We start from the raw sequence: 22,720 nt of genomic DNA, 5'->3' as shown, positions 1-22,720 counted from the left end.
AAAATGAGCTTTTACATATAAATATATATAAAAACAGAGCAATGTGTTGCAGGCAGGGTAGAAAGGTTAGGGGGTGCAGAGTATGGATTGTCACAGAAGACTAATTCAGTTTTTCCAGTGATCTCCAGCCATTTAACAAATTGGGGGGGGGGGGGGGGGGAAAGAGAGAGAGAGAAGAATGATTGAAATCTTTAAGAGCCACTGGTGTTCTGCCTTCTAACAGGAATGACAGTGCAAGAGGAATGGTATCATGGGGCAAATGGGAGACGAGACCTTACTGCATTAGAATCTGTTCCACAGTGCAAAGGAACGCCTTATAAAACACTTTAGATGTACATGCATTGAGCAATGCTGAAGGGCTGGTCTCTGCACTATGCATTACAAAAGCTGTATGCACATCATCTCAGGTGCAGAGATGCTGATGGCGTTCCTGTAGATGTCTACCACCCGCAGCCAGCCAACCCCATCCCGTTTATTCTCCTGAAAAGTTCTTTTGTTTTAAAACCAGAACTTACACAGTAAAAATAAAATTTTATTTAAATGCAAATAAAATTCCAATCTTAAGCATTACTTAAAAAAACCAACAAAAAAAAAGCTGCAAACTGAGTAAATGCACAGCTGAACTTTAGGGTGAGCAATTTATTTTGCACACAATCACAAAACACGCAGGTCGGAAATCTTAATTCAGAAAGATGATAGAAGTCTGGACATTAAACATCCTTTTGTTGTTATTTTAAAATTCAAGTCACCACTAGGGTGGCTAGGCATGCAAGCACACAAAAGTATTTTGCACAGTGCAGATAACAGAAGGAAAAAACAAAATCACCAAACCCTAATGCAGCACAACACAATGTGTAAACCCTGCTGTACAGATTGACTCAAAAAGAAAAAGGAAATGCTAACGATTTCTACTGGTTCATACGTTTACAAAATCAGGGAGGAAAGAAATTCAAGATTCAGCAAAGGTGTCCGTTATTCTTCATCCGAAGAGTCTCTCTCAATTGCGTAGGCCATGAAGAATGCGTCTGGTCGTTTCGGGACGAGGGGGTGGCCTGGTCTCACAATCTCAAAGCCCAGAAAGCTGAAGGTACGAAGCAGTGCCGCTGCAACAAGGGGAGTGCAAAAATAAACAAACAAAAACACACCTTCAGAAGGTGGAGCAGCAACTTCCACCAATATAAAAATGATTCTGAAGCAAAAACTGAAAGCAAGGCATTCCTCTAAAAGCTACAGTCAAAGGGATGAGACCAATGGTCACTTAGAAACTAGGATTAAAGCTTTTAATCTCAGTCAACTCAACAACATCACAGCACTGGTTTATTACAGTAAAATAATCCAATTACATACTGAACACATTTAGTGAGCTGAAGTCAGAGGAATCGATACACCAGCTATGTCACATGCCTTACCTCGATCATCCCGGTTCTTGTGGAAGCAGATGAAAACATTCTCCACTTGTAGGTGCTCCTCTGCAAACTCTAGCAGGAGGGCAAAGCTGTGCGGGAGAGAACAAGTTACAGCCAGCCCTTTAACACGGCCGTTTCAGTACAAAGCTATCGTATTGTAACTACGCTCTGCATCGGGGAGATATAAAAATCAAAAACACAACACAGTTCGTTGTGGTTTACCAAGTGGTTCTTGAATGGCGGGTCTTACAGCTGGCGTGGATACAGACTCTCCTCAACGCTTTGTCTTTTAATAAGATAGTCCATCATTAGATGATATGATCTTATTCTGCATCATACAGGTATCCCATCACCTGTATCGCGATACATATTGTATTGCATCATGACCTGCACCCCCCTCCTCCTCACCTGTCCTTGCTGCCCTCAGGGAGCCCCCCCCCTGGGATTTCGATGTAGACGTTGCTGTTATTGAGCACTGTTCTCCAGCTGATCTTTCTGGAGTCAGTGAGCCTGGACTGGATCTGGAGAATTCTAGTCCTGCTGGTAGAAGGCTCTTCGGTCACGATCAGCCGATTATCCTGAGCAAAACAATACAGGGGACAAAAACAGGTAAACCATTAAATGTTTTTCATGATTTCAGCCCAAAAACATTGTTACAGGGATGCAATACAGACTCCAATTGCATAGCAGTTTGATCCATTCCTGAACAAGACACACCAGACCTTGTTGCCTACATACCGAGGCTAATCAATCAAGCTTGTATTGATTTGGAATGGAGCGAAACTGCTATGCAACAGGAGTGTTCCTTCCATCCCTGCATTAAGCAGAACACTTAAAATCGCAATCACGGACAGTACGTGAAAAGGAAGCGCACCAGCTTACCGAGTAAACTGTATTAGCTGAAAGATTGTGATCCCGTTGACTGTGCCCTCGCCCACCTGGGATCTTCAGGGGTGGGTGAGGGGCATCAGGAGCACCACTGAGGCCCGGGACGCAGGTTACTACAGCAATTCAGGGAAGCCCTGGAACTGCAGAGACAGAGAGAGAAAGCAAGTCAAGGGGTCGCAATTCATACCACATACTAGAAAACACACACATTTCATATATACTATATAAATGCATCCTCAAAAACGAGAATAAACCGTTTAAAATGACATTATATAACTGCTATGATCAGTCAAATACCATGAAGCTTTTATAAGAGGCTTTTATTTACATAGATCTCTCTCTAGAGTGTGAAGAAAGAGCAAGCCATCCCTAAAAACCAATACTATCCAAGAGATGCGAAAAGGTATTCCAAGGTTACAGTTACCAACAATTGACCAAAAGAACAGATCTCAGTTCAAGGAGGCACTCTGATTAGAAGCGAGCAGAGTAGGACTTAGCAAGACGGCAGCGATGAGCAAGGAGAAGGGCTGCAGACATCTTCAAGGGTTACACCCCCAGTCAATAAGAATCCTGGAGGAAAGCAACCTGAACACACCAGCTTTCATAGAGTGTGGGTATGGCTGAACCTGGAATCTGCAAAAAACTATTTATTCCAAAGAACCGTCTTAATTAACAGACTATATAAAATTGCACTTCATAGCGTGTGAAGACCCAGAGATGGAAGTGAAAATCAGACTTCCATTGCATAGCACTTTGCTCCATTCCTGGCTTTACTAGGATTTTAAGGCACACCTAAGCTTGCTACCTATACACTAACTAATCAAGATCGTAGTAAAACCTGGAACGGGTTTAACTGCTATGCAATAGGAGTCTTATTTCCAGCCCCGAGACCATTTGAAGGAAGCTTCTGGACACAAACAGGAGGGCTAGTCCATGTTGGCGTGTGGGTATTCAAGTCATGAAAAACAACTGCTTCTCAGGCCAAGATCTCAACAGACAGAGGATGCTTCAAAAATCGGACTTTTGTGCTGCGGTTACCAGTCAGTCACAATTCAGACGCAACTCTCTCCTGGATCTGGAATTTAGATACTTGCTCCCATGTGCTGCTCACATTCATTTTTCCAGTTGAAATTAACATGCTAGATGTGGAGGACAGGTGTGAGGTAAAGTGTGTGTGCGCAGCTGCATCCTGCCAGTCTGCAAATGGACAGCCATCCCCACCTGGAGCTGTACAACTGCAGGGGAACAGTCTACCATTGTAGGGGTAATGAGCAAGGTTTATTTCAAGTTAGGTTGCATCTCGCAGCATTGACCCACTGTTAGTGAAATATTCACCAACAATACAATATTAAACTAGAACTCATGCATAAGAGATGGAAATAAAATCAAGCTCTTAAACAGTTCAGGCAAAAGAGATTACGTTACAAAGAGGGGATGTAAAGAGCTACCCTGACCGACTTTGCTCCAACTGTCACAGCCTGCTGCCTGACAACACAGTACTGGATGTGCTAGGCAGCATGGCTCCTCCCCTCCCCTGCACCAGATCCACAGCACTCAGCAGTGACGCAACACACCAAGTTTGGCAGATGCAGCAGGCAGGCTGGCACGATTTCACAGTCACTCCGCTTATCTCTCCAAAAAACTAACCGGCAGCCATTTGCAACAAAAACATATTGAAGGCAGCCGAGTTAATCTTCAACACACACCTACAAGTCAGCAGCCCTCAATTCTGTTGACAATTACACTAACGCTACAAGATATTAAAACGCATTCATGTTAGTTTGACAGACGGCAAGATGCCAGCAACGTCAGAGAACACGAAAGCCCTCAGACCCCACCAGGAGGCAGGGTTAGAGACTGAGATAAGGGGGGTTTAGAGGGTCTGGGATAAACATCCCAATTACTTGGGGTCCTGGACAACATACTAGACACGCAGGGCTGGCTACAAGAATTTAAAAACCTCAAAACACAAGCCAAGATGTTACTGTAGTCTACAAATAGCTCACTAATTCAGTGCTGTAATCATTTATCCTGCACATCACAGGAGGACCGCAGAAGGAAGATGTTCTGTCCCTGGATAAAGATTCCACTGCTGGGTTTATAAGTAACCTAGTTTAATTGCTAATCCAGTGCATTTTAGACTAGTTGGATCAGACTGCTGTTCTGGAGGGTATATCAAAAGCAGAACTCAAGTCATGTGGTTGAAAGACAACTATTACACAACTTTCAGCTCAGAGTTCAAGGTTAGGTTAGTGACCAGCCTACAGTTCATAACTAATCTAGCATCTACGTGTGTATACACACACACACACACTGGGCAGGCGCTGATCCAAACTTGGCTTCTCCTTACACAGGGATCAAACGTTCAAACCACATCCCCTGGACTACATTCCTAAACAAATGGCAAAACTGAATTACAAATCAAGTGGTGCTGGGCCAAAGTCTTTTTATTTGAACAACGTGTTCCTATAACTGAAGTTATAAAATTAAATGTGGAAGCCAACCAATGCATGAACCAGATGTGAAACACATTCTAGTGTACAGAATCGTGTTTGTCCTTTCTTTAGGAGACATTGAATTGGGGTACCGGAGTTTATTTTACTGTAATATAACAGGGGTTATTCCAAATTAAATGTTGGTTTACATTAAGGAATGCAAAAACAATTAAGACCTCAAAGCGCTTGTTTAACTCGACAGGAAGCAAGTAGCTGTGACTGCCTCGCCGCTGCGTCATGTTGCTCTTTAAACCCCAGCATATTCAATACACAACATCTAGTGTAGCTGGATCAGTTGAATTCTGACCGACTACAAGACACTTGTAAATGGCCTAGAATATAAAAATAGTTTAAAAACGTGTATTTTGTAACATTTGATCTTGGTGTAAGGAATAACTCCGATGAACCACAATGAAGTCAGTCTAGGATATTCCCACCTATCGTCAGCAGCAGGGATAAGGGATAAGGGATTATGTGGCCAACGACTAACAATGACGTATTTTCTTTTGATCGCTCATTTTAACAATACACAGCTTTCAACTCGGTACCGCTACACTACCCACAAACTAATCTCAATTCGCTTTAGGATTAAGAAAAAAAATGTTAGAATGCCGTTTCATCAGAAAGGAGTTTCTAGGTTCGTTTATTGAATTAACGAACCCCTCCCCGTGTAAAGCGGTTTTAGGTCCGAGACACACACGGCTGCAATGCGATATAAACGGCATGCGTCACAAGCAGTTCGTGTCATTTGTGTGTCTTGCACAGGTGTAAATAAGTTACTCTTAAATTAACATGAACGCACTGCGATAGGTTACGCGGCATGCACCGCACAGCAGTGTTACCCAATGCAGCTCGCTCGGTTTTTTTGGGGAATTTCCACTCGATATTTTGGTGCCGTTGCCGTGTTAAGGATCTAGAAGATTCGTCTACTCCCTTACATCACAACATCTAACAACACGAATGCGGTCAGACAACATTAACAGTATGTTATGAACCTTACACACATCAGTGTGGCGTACTTAACCATTGCTACCCTGTAGATTCAATATGCACACCACGCCGTATGATGCTTGTATTTAAATGTTATGTAATAACACCGTCTGATAATCCTTACTCCTACAGGCAGCTACAAATGCAAATCGCCAGGATCTATGCGCCGAGATCAATCATTTGGCAGTATTTGATTGAAACGTGACCCGTATTTAAACATACATGCTCAGCTATTTTTCTGAAAAAGTTAATATTTTCAGTGACGGTAAATCTCTCAGCTTTGTTTATGATAAACAAGCCTCCGCTACACGCTACGGCGAGTCTAGTTAAACTAGCGCATGTCTAGCTGACATTCAGTAATAATGTCATAAATAACAGGCCCAAAGCTCAACCACGGCCTAGGATTTCTGTTTATCCCAACATGAACCCTCCCCCACCCGGGGGGAGGGGGGCTAAATCCTCACCCATCCCCCCACCCCAGCCAGCGACTCACCGTCGCGTCCTTACCTTTCATTACGTGATTTGTTACTGGTCATACTAATAAGAGGCATGTTGGTTTTATTTCCTTCCTTTTCTCTGACAAAGCAGTGGCTGTTTAATATCCGCTGGAGGTTGGATTTCACCATCCGGCCACTCTCTACTACTGCAGATCCTTCGGGTCTCTCGGTTAGAGCAGAATAATAGAGAGAACGCGTCCACTGCGGACTTTTATAGGTGGGGTGGATCAAGTGGGCGGGGCCAGGCTGGGAAAAGGTAAAGTAAGTGGAGCCGCGAGCCGGCAGACTGCGCTGTTGAAATGCAGAGAGAGGCGTGGCGGAGTCATAATGAGGGGCGTGTCTATGCGAATTAAAGCTTGCGGCAGAGCGATGCCGAAGGAATGAAATAAAAAATTTCCACTCCGAAGAGGCTTGAAGTCGCACCAACGCATTGTGACCTCATTACATCACGTGAGCGCGCACACAGTGCACACGCCTTCACAAAACAACATTTAAAAGCACTTGCGCGCTGGCACGTAACAGCCGCTGAGTAAGACACTCATGTCTGGGGTGGTAAAAGAGTTATGTAAGACGCAACATTATGGACCTCAACCACAATAACTGTGCTATTTCAAATATTGTTTGTGGTATATGTGTTCTCTAAACAGCGATATATTGTTGCATTATTATTATTATTATTATTATTATTATTATTATTATTATTATTATTATTATTATTATTATTATTATATTTTTTGTTTTATGAAAAATGAATAACAATATGTATTAAAAAAATCTTATTAATAATAATAATAATAATAATAATAATAATAATAATAATAATAATAATAATAATAATAATAATAATACTTTATGGAGCAAAATGAATACATATTTTTGTGTCAAGTACATTAGCTGTTTTTTTTTTTTTGTTTTTTTTTCCGATAAAAATTTAACAATAACATCCTACATTTCTCCACTATGGTAAAATGTTCACAAAATTGCTTCATAAAGTATGTCGTAGTTTGTGAATGAATTACAGTCCCAGGTCAGTTTGCGTAAGCTAAGTCTAGTAAACTATCGATGCTGTCAGTGGTGCACATTGCTGTTATTAGCAATGTAAACTGCAACTCACAATCTTCAAAAAGGAATGACCAGCACCCACCACAGCTGCGTGAGTGAAACACAACGCACTGGTACAGCCAACCAAATGCTTCTGTGTACAGCGCTGAAGCTGCAGCGTCCCTCTCAATAAAACTCAACTTACACTAAAAATAACATTATCTTAGTTTAACCTTCCAAGTTAAATGTTGATTTCAATGTTGATGTTCCCCTCTAGCCGCGTGTAAAGTTGATAAACTTTGTCCCATGTCTTCACAGCACATTTTAACGTCATTATTTTATTGCTGGCATTCAAAAACACTGTCCACCTCGCACACAGACAAATGCTTGTTCCTGAAAGCAGCTTCTCAAATTTCGAGGTTAGGGTTAAATTCTAAATAGCTTTTTTTTTTTTTTTTTTTTTTCCACCGCTAAAAAAAAAAAAAAAAAAAAAAAAGTTTAAGTACTTACAGGATATTTCTAAAGGCTTAGTGTTAAAAAAAAAAAAAAAAAACATGACCTTTACTCGTATTAAGCTTTTAAATTCAAGGTTGCAGAAACACGCACACGCACACGCACACGCACACGCTTATTGTGTAAGGCAATGTTCTGGCATCAATCATTCTGCGTCACAGCTTTAATCAGAGCTTTGTCAATAACAGAATCCTCTGAAGTGTCCTATTACTCACCCAGTCTGTCAGCTGCAGCGGTTGTTACTGTATGCTAATGAGTGCTGATACCTCAAGCCGATTGGCTTATGCTCAAAAGGGCTTTCAAGAAATGCATATTGAAGCACCGATCAGCTGGAACTGAATGGAAATACATTACAGAGTCAGTACCTCATTTTCCCCTTCAAGAAATATCTCCCAATGAATTCAATGCAATCCTATATAATGTATCGTACAGGGTGCTGTTAACAACAGGTGTTAGACCTTTGCTACAAAAAACTGTGCCTAACACTACTTTAAAATTGTGTTTAAATGTTATTTATTAATATATTTTATTCAACTCTTTTGTTCATGGTTGATGCAAGCAGGCCACCAGACCAAAACAAGCGTCTGTATGATGGCTGTGCCCTTGCAGGATTGGCCAATATTCTGCCCCTGCTGTAGGGAGCACCTGTGCCTGCTTGTCAGGCAGACAGCGAGGCTGCGGTGGCTGGCTGTTTCACACAGATCCTCCGTCTCAGGTAGAGATTACCAGCACTGTCACCAAGGTCCGGCGCGGACAGCGGCCTTCTACAAAGGTAGGTGTTCCAGTGGAACGTTATATCATAGTTAGAACCTGTCTGTGTGTCTGTGTTTGTCTGTAACTGCTAAACACTTTTTTTAAAAGTTACTATTTTGCTCCCCCTCCTTCCTTCCCTGTCCCGAGCAAGGCTATTTTTGGCAGTGGTTTCATATTAGTCCAGGCTTTTCAAGCCCAACAGTATATCAGGTTTGACATCTCAGATCGGCCCAGACCGAAAAAAGGTATTCCTCAGCTTTACTGCGCTAGCTTTCAATGTGTCTGTATTGGTTTGCTGTACCAGTTCGGTACTGGAAAATGCTACTTCCTGTCGCTTTAGGACGTGGCAGCCTGCCAGCTCCTCTACAGCCTTAGAAGTTGCTAGACTGTTTTTTAGATTGTGTTTCCCAGGCTAACAAAACAACAGAGACCACAGCAAAACCATGCTCCACTGCTCCAATAAAAACCCAGCTGTATAAATGGATAATTGTATGTAAAAAATAATGTGATATTGTGTAACAATTGTAAGTCACCCTGGATAAGGACATCTGCTAAGAAAAAAATAATAGTAATACATGCTCCCCACCGAGATAATTATAAATCATATTTTAGCTACCAGTTATTCAAGATGTCAAGATAGCATTTCTTGTAGCATAAGAGCACCAGTGCTCAAAACTGTCCCGATTGTGTCATGTTGAGTCAGTGGAGATCTTGCAGCTGCTGTCTGTGCACTGCATGTGTTTAAAATTAGGGAAAAGATTGCAGGAATGTCGCCGCTTCTGCTGTTTATTTTGAGAACAATGTAAAAATGGACCTACAGATAAGCAGGGAATTAACACTGGAACTTGAGTCTGTTTGTGTACCTGTTCTGAAAAGCACCGGGAAGACCTTTTTTAATCTCTGCTAAACGCTATACACTAATGCAGACAGTAGCTGAAACATTCCTCTGCTTGACTTAGCTTCATATAGATTGATCTGTTTGTGACACTCCGGTCTACTTTGTGAGTATTTTCAATACCATTACCAGAATTCCAACCCAGCTCAAACATTCTGTACTGGCAACCCTAAATTCCTCATTCGCCCTTTAACTAACAAAAATACATATTGCTAACGCACACGCAAATGTCAACAGAATTTGAAGCAAGATGAAGGTGCCGTGACTCCTAGTGCAAGCACTTGGTATTTATTTCACAGGAAACCAAAGAAAGAGCTGGATCTCTCTCTCGAAAAGTTTTACTCTGAAGCACTCCAATTTCATTTAGAGGTTTGGAACTGTAAGAAGCCCAGAGGTTTTATTTTTTCTATTAGTTTTAGACTCACAATCGGAGTTCCTTCCTTTCAGGATAAACAAACAAACAAACCAAAAAAGAAATAGCTGATAGCAATCTTCATAAAGCTTTGAACATGTGTTAATTCATACATCATTATGTTTAATAGCATCACCACGTCCTAATCGCTGTTATAACGCTGTGTTATGCAGTGTTGAAAGAAATCTGCTAGGGAGTAGCAGGGCAGCGAGGTCAGTTGGCCGCAAAATATTAACATTATGTAGCAAGGGGAGATCACTGGAACTATCAATTCAAACTATGCAGTCATATTAACTGCTCCACTTGCAACACTGCAATACTAAAACAAAGAGGTAAATCGACATGCGACAGATCAGAGAGCGCTGCACACAGCAGTCTTGTTCTGAATCCCTGCCTGCTGCACTGTTTGCATGCTCACATGTCAGAGATTACATACAGCTCTGACCAAAAGTTTTGCATCACCTAGAATTTTAGGATTGAGACATAATTATAAAAAAAAAGCATGTGAAAAACTACAAAGCAGGATGCAATTCAGTATGTTAACGTAACATTATTCAGCAGGTTTCGTTTGACTTTATGAAATGTGTTAATTGTATAGGGTGATGCCAAACCTTTGGCCCTAGCTGTACACTGAGCTCACACATCCCAGCCTGCAGCAACACATGCAGTATTGATTGTTCTTCCTATTATTTTCACATCTGCCTCTCTCTCTATCTAGCACTGAGATGGATGAAAGTACATTTGAGACGTTTGAGGGAGATATAGGTCCTGAGGAGGGTTTGGAGGAGCTGCCAGCGCCGGGGGAGATCCTCCCCAAGACAACAAAACAGCTCCGCAATCAAGGTACCGTACAAGCTAGAGTGACCATCTGCAGATACCCTACCCTCCTGCTGCTCAGGGTTCGAGAGGTCTCAACTACTGGCTGATTTCAGCGTGTCTGTGTGCATTTCATTTGAGTTTTGATTAAATATTTCTGTCTAGATTACAATTTTAGATTACAAATTTGGATTACAATTTTAGATTACAATTTTGGATTACAATTTTAGATTACAAATTTGGATTACAATTTTAGATTACAATTTTGGATTACAATTTTAGATTACAATTTTGGATTACAATTTTAGATTACAAATTTGGATTACAATTTTAGATTACAATTTTAGATTACAAATTTGGATTACGATTTTAGATTACAATTTTAGATTTAGTTTTCTGTGTGCCCCAGTCCTTTTCCCTTCTTGGCTTCTGCAAAACGCTAAAAGGAACTGTTCCTGACTCAGTTTTATTTACATGTTTGTATCACCATTAAAAAGACACATTCCACGTTCATCTTAGTTTCGTGTACAGTGCCATTCAATATTTTTAGATTGGTTCTACTGTAATCCTCCACTGTATGAATGATCTGCAAGCCAGCAAGCTGTTGTGATGGTGCTGTGGTCCATTATCCCCCTGGTGAGGCTGGCTACGCTGGGTACTCCTGCTTTATCATTTGTGAAAGTTTATTCAGTCGATCTAAACAGCAGCAGCCTCCACACTTCACATTGTTCCTTGACTGGAATTAGAGCACTTTAAAGAACTGATTCTTAAAAAGTTTTCATTTCTGACGCCCCGCCCCTCCCCTCCCCTCCTCCTCCTAGGTGCTCAGATTGCAAAGACAAGCAAAGGCGAGTCTAGTGGGGTATCACGAGTAAGTAACCCTTGTTTTGTTGTTCTCTGTTAATATTTCACAGTTAGATATTGCTTTTCACCGCTGTAAAGTCTTTGCTCAGTTGAGTTTTCAAGGAATTAGACGGCTTTACACCCCCCCTGTGTGGCTTGCCTTATAAAACCCTTAGTGCTGTTCCTCTTCTCTTCTATTAATACCTCAGGTGCTGACTGTAGTTGTTTTTAAGCTGACGCACACACAACAAAGAAGCAGCTTTTTCAAATGCGATTGCATTACTCCGTGCTTTAGGTTCTGCTTTTCAGTAGTCACAAATAACTAAAGCAACAATAACTAAACATTTCTGTAGGCTTTCATACCTGTGATAAAGATGCTCGTCTTTGTAGTCCCTCTTTTATTGACTCATGTAAGTGAGGAGAACGCCAGCAAATGATAACCTGCGTTAGCGAATAAACAGCTTTCAGTCAGGGTCAGGGGTCAACTGGACATTTCTTTTTGTGTGACTGTGATCTGATCTGACCTCCAGGAGGTGGAAGGTTTTCAGACAGTAGAGCAAGAGTTGGTCCAAGCTCAAGAGACGGCGCTGCCCTCGAACCCACATCCTGCCAAAGAGAAAGCAAAGCCAGGTACAGTAAGACTAGGCCAGGGGCGGCCAGCCGTGGTCCTGGAGAGCCACAATCCTGCAGGTTTTCTGTGTGTCTTTAAATCAATGGCTAAAGACCTGGAAAACATATTAGTGTTGACCAATTAAGAAAATAACTGGTTCAATGAAATAATTGAGAACTCGGGTGGAACGATAAACCAGAAGACCCTGCGGCTCTCCAGGATCAGGGTTGGCCACCCCTAGACTAGGGCATCTACAGCATTCAGCTATATCAGCAGTGGCCAAAGTGGTCCCTTCCAGTCCTGGTCTTTGTTCCAACCCTGTTCTGAACTGAGTAACTGAACCAATTCCACCTCCATCCAGACCCTACAGTAGTTAATTATCTCATATAACCTGTTAGACTTGAAGTAGGACTGTGATTGGACACCCCGATCTTTATATTTACCATTTAAAAAGCTGTTAGATACCAGTTGTTTCTTAATATCCTTCCTTGTTTCACAAAGCAGACCCTATTTCCCTTATCTAAAAAAAAAGCATTAATGGAAGCTCACTTATCACTTAATAGCTATTAAAAAAGGAAACACTGTATAAACTCTAGTGATCAAATACCATTAAAAAAGCTATTTTAAACTCTATCCTTAACCCCCTCAGGATTTTTTAAAGGGTTCTGCTGTTTCTTATGGAGAAGCCAGAGCTCCCTTTGCAGCAACAATAACAAAACAGGCTTGAACTTATGCAGCAACTTTCACAGCAGAAGCCGCTCCAACGCCTGAAAAAAAAAACAATCAGTCAGTAACAAACTGAACTACTGAAAACACTCCCGGTCTTCCCGCAGCTGTCCCAGAGAAGCCAGCGAGGAAGGCAGAGCCCAGCGCGGAGGGGCCGGTCTGTGCTGAAGAGCCGTCTCCCTGGAACGGGATCACACTGAACCGCTGCCTCGTCGTGGCGACCGTCATCGTGCTGGTCAGCATGGGCTTCCAGACGCTGCAGGGTGAGTGGCAAGGGGGCGGGAGAGGCAACAAGCTGGCATGCTAATCGAAGAGCAAAGGACAAACTGAAAAGCACACACCCACCGAAATCCAAACGGATCTTTCAAATGGAAGTTCCCTTACAAGAATCCAGCAACTATAATTGCATGTAAACTACTATTCTCAAACCTATATATATATATAGAGAGAGAGAGAGAGAGAGAGAGAGAGAGAGAGAGAGAGAGAGAGAGAGAGAGAGAGAGAGAGAGAGAGAGAGAGAGAGAGAGAGAGAGAGAGAGAGAGAGAGAGAGAATTTGAGGGTGTTCATAAATCTGAAACGCATTGTTCAGCTTTTGTTTTCAATGGCTTCATGAATGTGTACTGTGTTTATAAAACGGTCAATAAGAGGAAGACAAAGGGAAAACAGGCGAGGAGAGGAGCTGTGTTTAGCTGGTGCAATTCTTAGAGTCTGCTCCGCACATCTTTTACAGTCGGAGCTCTGTATCCAGTGTTCAGTGGACCTGGTCAGTTCATAAGTGCGGGGTCCAAGCCTTGAGGTTCTACTGTAGCTAGAGGTTCAAATGGTCGCTTTTCACTCTGATGACCCCCAAGCAGAGAGTGTGTGACACAGCGCCCCCTGTTTTTCAGAGGCCATCACTTCCGATGATGAAGTCAGCGATCCGGAGTCTGATCTTCTGTCCTGGTCTGACAGCAACCCAGTGGAGGACAAGACAGAGCAGGTAAGCGCTAGAAATACTGCCATCCTAAAATGTGTACACCTCATTTTTGCAAACCTCCTTTCTTGTTGGTAGGTGGGTCAAGACATCAACAAATGACAAACCTTTTTTATTTTATTTTTTTTTTTATTTATTTTTTACAATGGTGGTGAAAGTTTCCAGACTTTATGTGTGTGTCAGTCTGGTCGAGATTCAATATTTCAATTTCCCTCTAAAATGTTGCAGAGATACTGTGCTCAACAGCATCCACGTGCTGTTCAATCTGATTAGCCCAAGGGGATGATGAGAGCTGTGTAGCCCATCTTCTCTGTACTTTATGCAAAATCCTTTCATGGATTCCATGCACAAAGAGTTGTGCTTGGATGATGCAAAGGATGCATAGATCCCATAAGGAATTAGCAAGATTTTTGAATTTGTGCAAGGCGTACATGAAATACTTCCTTATCCCTGTACCATACATGCGTAGTCCTTGCTTTAAAATTGCACGTGGCCTTGCTTGATCCTAGCACAATCCTTGCATTTTCTTTTTGGTATCGGCACCCATCTCTGTTTCCCTGTCCCACCTCTCAGCCAGAGTCCTCGTTCTTCGGCAGCCTGATGTGGTGGTCCTGGGTCCCGGAGGAAGAGGACTCGGAGGAGGCTGCGGCTGGAGGAAGGAGATCGGAGTCGAGGGGTGCCAGAGCACTAGGGCGCAGAGATCAGGAGCAGGAGGCAGGGGGGAGAGGAAGAGCAGAGAAGCACAGGGTGAGGCGTAGAGCAGAGGGGATCAGGGAGCTCCTGAAGAGCAAAGAGGAGAAGGGGGGTCACGACAAGGCAGGCCGGAAACACGAGGAGAAACCCCCAAAACAGAGGGAGCAAAAGCAGGCAGAGCACAAGCGCAGCGAGCAGAAACGGGACGAGCGCAAACGACGGGAGGACAGCGACGATGACAAGAACAGCGGCTCCAAGGGGAACAGGATGAGTCTCCTCGCAGACAAGGGCATGCCCAAGAAGGAACGTGGTAAATACCAGCTGAAGGGTGGCAAGAGGAACGATTAACAAGAAGAAGGACCTTAAAGTGTTTGCGAGGGGGGTGGGAAATGGCATCGAAGGATTCTTTTTTTTTTAAATGGCAGCGGGGGTGGGGTGGGGTGTGCCTTGGCTAATAGTTTTGACACTTAAATATTGAAATCTTTCTGTAGGAATAATCGCCTATTTCTAATACTGCGCAGGCTACAGCAGTCTCCTTAAACCAAATGTAATTTTAAAAAATTTAATGAAAAGCATTATGAAATAGCACACAACGACTTGGTATTGAAGGGAGGAGGTAATGGCATCAATCCAAGGATTAACCCATCAAAACTGTGAACAGTACCGATGATTGAGAGAGGAGAGGAGCAGCCGGGAATCATCCACGCATCACTCAACGGGAGCGCAATAAAGGGATCGTGGGAATGCCCTCAGTGAGGGTGCCAAAAAATATATATACCAGGATGCACATCAAGGGAGCATCAGACGGTTTGATTGGGAAGAGGCTGCTTGTGTGAATAAGTGTGAAATCCACTGACTAGGAATACAAAATGATATTTAGTTAACGTGAACAATGAAACACTTGTTGCAAAGAGACAGTGTACCTTTTACCTCCTGTGTCTGTATTTGTGAAGCTGCTGTTGAACTAATAAAAACCAGATGCGTGACCACATTGCTTTTTTTAATCAAAGTATTCATTTATTTCTCTGCTGCACACCACGGCTTAAAACGCTCATTAATACAGGACACAAAGAAATGTTAAGCCTAGTAAAAACTTGTGACAAGGCAAAGACACAATACCCCGTTCATAAAGCAAGGACTCCTGTTTCTCAGATGTTTCTATTTCTTCTGTGTTCTCTGTTGCAGAATCGCCACGGCTGCAAAGATAATACTGTATCCACGGCCAGCAGCAAAATGTGCCCACGTTCAATACTGAAGGGTTTTGGGAAACAGAAAACCTGCAGTATTGATCACATGTCATTTATATATGTATATTTATATAATATTCATTACAGCAAAAGCAAAGTGTTATTGTTTAAAAAAAGAACTTCAATGTTTTCATCTGGTTACATACAATGATCACACAAATATAAATATTAAACACAGATGTAGAAAATAGTACCGTGTGTGTATGACTGGGTATGTGTGTGCTTGGGTTATATTATGTATTGCTTTGAATGCGGATGTGTGTACAACCTTCTGTGTGAATGAAACAGACCTATCATCCAGACTATTGACAATCTAGTTCTAGATCATTCAATATAATTTAACAAGTAGGCTAATGTCTAATACGAATTGCTGGAGCTCCTACTGGGTGTACGATTTAGCTCATTTATTTGTGAGTGTGAGAGAGCAGATTTTAAACAGGGTGCTACCGGCAGCCGCACTTCACAGCGATCATGTTGGGCTTGTCTGAGACTTTGAACCCGTAAACTGTGATCTCTGTCACCTGTACTTCTCTGTACATCACGGGGACGCAGCAGGGTGCCCTCTCCAGGCCGGGGCCCCTCTCGTGCTGGCGCAGCAGCAGCACCACGTGGTTGTTGTGCTCATACCGGTCGCTGTCAGCGAGCGGAAAGCGGCAGTGGCCCTGGCAGTTACCGATGGACAGGTCTTTGGGCTGCAGGATGTGTTTGTACTCGAGCAGGCTGACGGAGAGCTCACGCAGCCCGCAGTCCGTGTGGTGCTCCTGGCTGCGGTCCTGGCGGGTCGGTTTCTGTCTCTGCCCTCGCTGATCCCAGGCGGACAGCACCGTCTGCAGGGCTTTGAGTAAGAGCAGGGAGTGGTACTGCCTCTGCCGCGGGTTTGCAGGCGTCTCTTCCGGGGGCACGCCTACAAGAACATCCCAGGAAATACAATGTGAATGCAAAACAAGCAATACCCAGCTTTTACAGCATATAAGAAAGGGTTAGGTCCAGAATTCTCTTCATTTGTAGTTGTGTGTCACAGACATATGTAAAGGAGGCAAGATCAGACAAAGTGTATTGTTAGTAAGGGCCAGCGCCATCTAGTGCACAGCTAGTGTATTGCCAGCAAAACAAAATGGAAACTTAATCAAAAGTGTCAGATCGTCAAAAAGTTCTGAATTGAGTGAAATATGCACCATTAAGAATTGTTGCAAACAGAATAAAAAAGGCTAGTGGGGGCTCTTTTAAAAATGCACCAGACAATAAGAACAGTGATAATGGCACAGTATCGGTACTACCTCGTCCCTGTGTCAGGTGGAAGCATCCTCGCAGCAGCCTCTGCAGCTGGGGCAGGCCCCCGTGGTTCTGGAGCTCCATCTGCCGCTGGATTTGGGCGACGGTGTCGGTGAGCCGGGTGTTCAGCAGGTCCAGCAGGTCTGCCTCCAGCACCAGCTCCACTCTGTGGCCCCGCAGATCCTCGAGGCGGCGTGGGAAGCGGAACAGCGTGGGGGCGTGGGATTCGAGCAGCTGCCGGAGCAGAGCCACGTCCTCGGAGGAGGCGTTGAGGTACCCGTGCGGGAGGGACTGCAGGCTGTCGAGGTCCACATGCAGCTGCTGGGGGGGCCCCTCGTTTTCACCACGCAGCATAGCGCTCAGGAAACCCTTCAGCTCTTTGAGGAACTCGTAGGTGGAGTCCCAGTGATGCGGGGGGGGAATGCTCAGAGAGTCCTGCCGGCTGGGATACACAGGCAATTTTCAATGACAAAATACATAGCCCAATATGATTGATATTAACAGCAGTAACCAAAGTGGTGATGATAAGCGCTGTTATGCGATACTGTATATTGATCCAAAGCGGCAGATCATTAGATGGCATTGACTCTTACTCTTAGAAAAAATATATAGCCTCTATGACGCCAGCTGTTGTGTGGTATTTACATGTACTGGGTGGGTACACGGGTACTAAATGATCTTCAAGGAATGCCACATCAGCACCCACCTGTCCGTTTGTCCGTCCACCAGGACCAGCAGTGTTGGGCTCATCCTTGTGTTGCACTCCTTATCCTCCCCAATCAGGAACTGCTGCAGAGAGCCTGGGGAAGGAATTCTGAGTTGCACACTGAAGTACAGTGCACAAGGTACACATTGTATGGGTTCTTCTGTGGGTAACCCTGGCTTGTAAAGTGAATAGTCACTCGCTAGCCTATTGCATTAACATGTTCCAGGTCAGGGACACTCCTGGCACATTATTATCTGCCAGCTATACTCCATGTACACTAGGACAGTATGGGACAGTTCAGGCTTCTCAACTCGCACCGCAGTGCATTCTGGTACGTGTAGTCCTGCAGGTAAAAGGTACCAGAATGCACTGCAATGCTAGTTGAAAAGCCTGAACTGTCCCAAACTGTCCTTGTGTACATGGAGTCATATGGTAACTCTAACTATACAGAGCTGCTATAATCCTTTGGGGTCGCTTACAGGGGTAACAGTAATATACGGTCGGCATACAGTTAAGTAACTTTTAAAGGGTGACAGCAATATATTATTATTTCTTTACTTAGCAGACACCTTTATCCAAGTCTATATAATATATTTATATATAATAGAGTTCAAATCTCTGCCCACTGTAAAAGAGAGGGAAGGGAGTCTGGGGTGTGGGGCAGAGGGGGGAGGGCGACTAACAGTTACACACTGACCTCAGGAGAGAGAGAGAGAACAGGGAGGGGTGTGGGGTTCATCTGTGTCAGCGCTGTGGATCCCCAGGTGGACTCTGAGAGACAGAACAGGGAGGGGTGTGGGGTTCACCTGTGTCAGCGCTGTGGATCCCCAGGTGGACTCTGAGAGAGAGAACAGGGAGGGGTGTGGGGTTCACCTGTGTCAGCGCTGTGGATCCCCAGGTGGACTCTGAGAGAGAGAACAGGGGAGGGGTGTGGGGTTCATCTGTGTCAGCGCTGTGGATCCCCAGGTGGACTCTGAGAGAGAGAACAGGGAGGGGTGTGGGGTTCACCTGTGTCAGCGCTGTGGATCCCCAGGTGGACTCTGAGAGAGAGAACAGGGAGGGGTGTGGGGTTCATCTGTGTCAGCGCTGTGGATCCCCAGGTGGACTCTGAGAGAGAGAACAGGGAGGGGTGTGGGGTTCACCTGTGTCAGCGCTGTGGATCCCCAGGTGGACTCTGAGAGAGAGAACAGGGAGGGGTGTGGGGTTCACCTGTGTCAGCGCTGTGGATCCCCAGGTGGACTCTGAGAGAGAGAACAGGGAGGGGTGTGGGGTTCACCTGTGTCAGTGCTGTGGATCCCCAGGTGGTCTCTGAGAGATAGAACAGGGAGGGGTGTGGGGTTCACCTGTGTCAGCGCTGTAGATCCCCAGGTGGACTCTGAGAGAGAGAACAGGGAGGGGTGTGGGGTTCACCTGTGTCAGCGCTGTGGATCCCCAGGTGGACTCTGAGAGAGAGAACAGGGAGGGGTGTGGGGTTCACCTGTGTCAGCGCTGTGGATCCCCAGGTGGTCTCTGAGAGATAGAACAGGGAGGGGTGTGGGGTTCACCTGTGTCAGCGCTGTGGATCCCCAGGTGGACTCTGAGAGAGAGAACAGGGAGGGGTGTGGGGTTCACCTGTGTCAGCGCTGTGGATCCCCAGGTGGACTCTGAGAGAGAGAACAGGGAGGGGTGTGGGGTTCACCTGTGTCAGCGCTGTGGATCCCCAGGTGGACTCTGAGAGAGAGAACAGGGAGGGGTGTGGGGTTCACATGTGTCAGCGCTGTGGATCCCCAGGTGGACTCTGAGAGAGAGAACAGGGAGGGGTGTGGGGTTCACCTGTGTCAGCGCTGTGGATCCCCAGGTGGACTCTGAGAGAGAGAACAGGGAGGGGTGTGGGGTTCACCTGTGTCAGCGCTGTGGATCCCCAGGTGGACTCTGAGAGAGAGAACAGGGAGGGGTGTGGGGTTCACCTGTGTCAGCGCTGTGGATCCCCAGGTGGACTCTGAGAGAGAGAACAGGGAGGGGTGTGGGGTTCACCTGTGTCAGCGCTGTGGATCCCCAGGTGGACTCTGTAAACAGGATGCCCGTGAGTGGAGTTTTCCAGCAGCCCCTCTGCGTCCAGGACGAGGTATCGGGTGTCCAGAGAGAAACAGGCAGTCTTGGGAATCAGACACAGAGAGTGAAGCAGCAACACGGCAGACAGCAGTAAATACCGGGTAGCTTCAGAGTCATTCTCAGCTGCTGTTGTTGGTCTGAGACAGTGCTCTGTTGGCAGCACATGCGCTGACCTGTCCTGGAACACTACACTCAGTTCAGGGGTGTGCAATCCCAGTCCTGCCATTACACTCCTGTTTTAACAGGTAAACTTGATATAATTAACTACTTCAGGGTCTGGATGGAGGTTTAATTGGTTACATTAAAAGATTTAGAACAGGGTTGGAACAAAGACCAGGACTGGAAGGGCCAACTTAGGACACCCCTGCTCCAGTTCCACACACTGTATAACTCAGTGGTCAAAGCTGGTCCTTCCACTTCTGGTTTTTGTTTCAACCCATCCAAACCCTGAAGTAGTTCATTATTTAACTGTACCTACTAAATATGGAGTGGAATGGACCTCCATGGTGTAACTGGAGTAGCAGGGCTTGGGTTAATGAACGCTGATACTCTGTTTCAGTTACTGTGGATACTGCTGTATAAGGCAAGATGTTTCTGCTAGCTAGCAGCACTGACCCGCAGTGCCTAAAAGTTATCTCGCCCACCTGGTTGTGTCGGCTGGGGGATTCCGTTGCAAAGGAGATGCTCAGCCCCTCCACCCCTCTCTCTGCCTCGCTCAGGGTGGACCTATAGGGATAGAAGACCAGGGCGGAGGTCAGCTGGTCCTGTAGTGGGCGCCAGTGAGCAGGCACGCTGAACTCCAGGTGCAGCCCCTGATCCTCCCAACGCTCTGTCACAAAAAAGAAAATCAAACAACAGCTCATATATAAGACCAGGGGCCTGCATCCGAGTAAAAACTCCCCGACGCTGAAGACAGGTGTGAATGCAAAGACAAGCGGATTATTAATCTACATTACTATACACCAGCATGGTAAACTGGCAACGTTCCAGCTTACCTCCAGAATACCTTTCTCTTCTTCAGACCCGTTTGGATTCACAGCAGCAGACAGTCGGGATGTTTTACAGAGGGAGTTGAAATTGATCAGTCTGGTTTCCGTTAACCTTTTTTATTCATAAACTGGATTTGCTGCTGGCTGATACCTGTAATGGTCTGCTCTGCACGCTTTGGATTATGTGGTTTTATTTGACTTATTTCTCAACTGGTTTGTTAACTGGTTCAATAAAGGACTGGGCTTGATTGGAGTTGTGCCAGTAACACTGATAAGAGCCTGAGATTAAAGCACTATAATTAGATCTAAGATCTCCTGGCATCCCTTTCAATGACCCCCTTGTCGCTTTTAGTTTGATAGCATTGTCACAATGCTGCTGCCTACTATGCGTTGTATACTGTATTGGCGCATATAGTTTAGTCCTCATGTCCTACTTCATGACTCAACTTTCTATAGATTCAAGATTACCTTCATATTTTTTTACTTTTTATTAAATTATATTATTATTTTTCTTTTAATTTAAACTGCATTATGGAGTGGATGCCAAAAACAATGAATTTGGACATCCAAAATGCATGCCCGTGCTGGAATGAAATGAAATGCCTTTATTTCACATCAAAGCAAATACAAATATTAACATTCAAATCAAAATATACTTCTTGCAAAAGAAACGAGTGACAAAATAACTTGCAACAAAAACATATTTTGTCCTTGCCTTGTCTGGGCTGCAGTGCGTGCAGCTTGCTTCCCTCTCTGGGGTTCTGCAGATGAGCAGCCAGGTCCTTCAGGGAGGAAAGCAGGTGGCTGGGGGCTGCAGGACAGAGCCCGAACTGGGACAAGCTCCCTTTTCCCTTCCTCCAGGACTGGCGCAGGTCTGACAAGAACTCCCTCTCATGCTTCCAGGTGATTCCCAAAACCTCACCCCAGGACTCCAGACGGCAATCCTGGCCAACAGGGTCGTTCGTAACCCCGAGGGACTGCCTGGGGCCCCCCTGAGAGGAGTCATCCCCCCCCAAACTCATCTTCTCCCCCACTTCTAAACCGACAACCCCTGGTTCCCTTTCTCCGGCATTCTTTCCGAAAGGATTCCTGAAGCCTGCTCCTCCTGTCGAGAGGTTTGAATCCGCTCTGGGGACCTGGTCACTCGGCTCATAGCCTGAAACATCAGCCCTGTCCGGCAAACACAAGCAAGGTTGAAGCAGGATGAAGCCAAGCAGTGCACCCCACATCCCAGCTCTGCTTTCCATGGAGCTCACTATCCGCTCACAGATTTACATGCAACTGCACTGTCTGGGACTGTAGGGCTGGGTTTTATTTTTGTTGCTTTTGTTTCTTAAAGGGGGGAAAAAAAATAGGGAGTTTGTGGGCTGCAAGGCGACGGAACAACAGGTGGCCTTGAGTGTACAGAAAATAAAAAAAAAATGTAAGAACAGGAGATAGGATTCTCAGAGTGCTTGCCAAAAAGGCAGGGGCTCGGACAAGGCTTGCTGTGAATCTGTGCAGATGGGAATGAACAGGGTATTTTTAGACGTGCATCTGTCTCTCGCGCTGATAAAGGGCTGTGTTGTTTTTACGACAGGAGCAAGGAGTAAGAAATGCATTTTCAAACACAATAATAATAATAATGTCTGGCTGTACAGACGGTTTCTCTTTTTCTGCTTGGGTCAGTAAGGTGCAGTGAGTGCCCTGTAAGTTTTATTATTTACAGCGGCTGTTTCTAGAAACCTGCGTGGGGATTCACGGCAATTGAGACTGGGAGACAGAGGACGGTGAACACCACAATATCGAGCCAATAGGACATGACCAAACAGATATATAAAACACACACTCTCAGATATTTCTGGAAAAGAAAAAAAAAACTTT

At 44.8% G+C, this 22,720-nt stretch overlaps 2 protein-coding genes, 1 long non-coding RNA gene and 1 pseudogene across 5 annotated transcripts; 2 read left to right on the top strand and 2 right to left on the bottom strand.

The window, feature by feature from the left end:
* Nucleotides 1-624: 624 nt before the first annotated feature.
* LOC117428932 (ornithine decarboxylase antizyme 1-like) lies at nt 625-6,470 on the bottom strand (annotated as a pseudogene).
* Nucleotides 6,471-8,252: 1,782 nt separating this feature from the next.
* Nucleotides 8,253-15,538, top strand: LOC117428874 (junctional sarcoplasmic reticulum protein 1-like). 3 transcript variants are annotated; one of them, XM_034911850.2, is made up of 8 exons: nt 8,253-8,602; nt 8,735-8,828; nt 10,609-10,733; nt 11,528-11,577; nt 12,080-12,179; nt 12,993-13,148; nt 13,774-13,865; nt 14,433-15,538. In XM_034911850.2, the coding sequence occupies exons 3-8, from the start codon at nt 10,616-10,618 to the stop codon at nt 14,898-14,900; spliced, it is 984 nt and encodes a 327-aa protein (XP_034767741.2). In that variant the 5' UTR covers nt 8,253-8,602; nt 8,735-8,828; nt 10,609-10,615; the 3' UTR covers nt 14,901-15,538. The 3 variants fall into 3 exon arrangements, with proteins under 3 accessions (XP_034767741.2, XP_033903743.3, XP_033903741.3); XM_034047850.3 differs by lacking the exon at nt 8,735-8,828 and having other exon boundaries at nt 8,263-8,602; XM_034047852.3 differs by lacking the exons at nt 8,735-8,828; nt 11,528-11,577; nt 12,080-12,179 and having other exon boundaries at nt 8,254-8,602.
* Nucleotides 15,539-15,588: 50 nt separating this feature from the next.
* LOC117428873 (muellerian-inhibiting factor) lies at nt 15,589-22,549 on the bottom strand. Its single transcript, XM_059014946.1, has 6 exons — nt 21,573-22,549; nt 20,513-20,697; nt 19,791-19,911; nt 17,778-17,871; nt 17,077-17,513; nt 15,589-16,703 (listed from the first exon to the last, which is right to left on the bottom strand). The coding sequence occupies exons 1-6, from the start codon at nt 22,102-22,104 to the stop codon at nt 16,243-16,245; spliced, it is 1,830 nt and encodes a 609-aa protein (XP_058870929.1). The 5' UTR covers nt 22,105-22,549; the 3' UTR covers nt 15,589-16,242.
* On the top strand, nt 18,611-19,056 carry LOC131721856 (uncharacterized). Its single transcript, XR_009319941.1, has 3 exons — nt 18,611-18,675; nt 18,744-18,810; nt 18,878-19,056. It is a non-coding gene; the product is annotated as an uncharacterized LOC131721856 (long non-coding RNA).
* Nucleotides 22,550-22,720: the final 171 nt, after the last annotated feature.

Source organism: Acipenser ruthenus, chromosome 49 (assembly GCF_902713425.1).
Source record: "Acipenser ruthenus chromosome 49, fAciRut3.2 maternal haplotype, whole genome shotgun sequence".
In the NCBI taxonomy this organism is placed as follows: Eukaryota; Metazoa; Chordata; class Actinopteri; order Acipenseriformes; family Acipenseridae; genus Acipenser; species Acipenser ruthenus.
The sequence above is the reverse complement of the archived record's forward strand: the minus strand, read 5'-3'. Positions and strand labels throughout refer to the sequence as shown.

Bases quoted from the DNA above. Each gene is read 5' to 3' on its own strand.
- LOC117428873 (XM_059014946.1), bottom strand. From the start codon at position 22,104: ATGGAAAGCAGAGCTGGGATGTGGGGTGCACTGCTTGGCTTCATCCTG. The intron at 17,872-19,790 runs GTGAACCCCACA...TTCCTTCCCCAG, and splicing joins GATCCACAGCGCTGACACAG to GCTCTCTGCAGCAGTTCCTG. The intron at 17,514-17,777 runs GTGGGTGCTGAT...TGTGTATCCCAG, and splicing joins GTGGACGGACAAACGGACAG to CCGGCAGGACTCTCTGAGCA.
- LOC117428874 (XM_034911850.2), top strand. From the start codon at position 10,616: ATGGATGAAAGTACATTTGAGACGTTTGAGGGAGATATAGGTCCTGAG. The intron at 10,734-11,527 runs GTACCGTACAAG...TCCTCCTCCTAG, and splicing joins AAAACAGCTCCGCAATCAAG to GTGCTCAGATTGCAAAGACA. The intron at 11,578-12,079 runs GTAAGTAACCCT...TCTGACCTCCAG, and splicing joins AGTCTAGTGGGGTATCACGA to GAGGTGGAAGGTTTTCAGAC.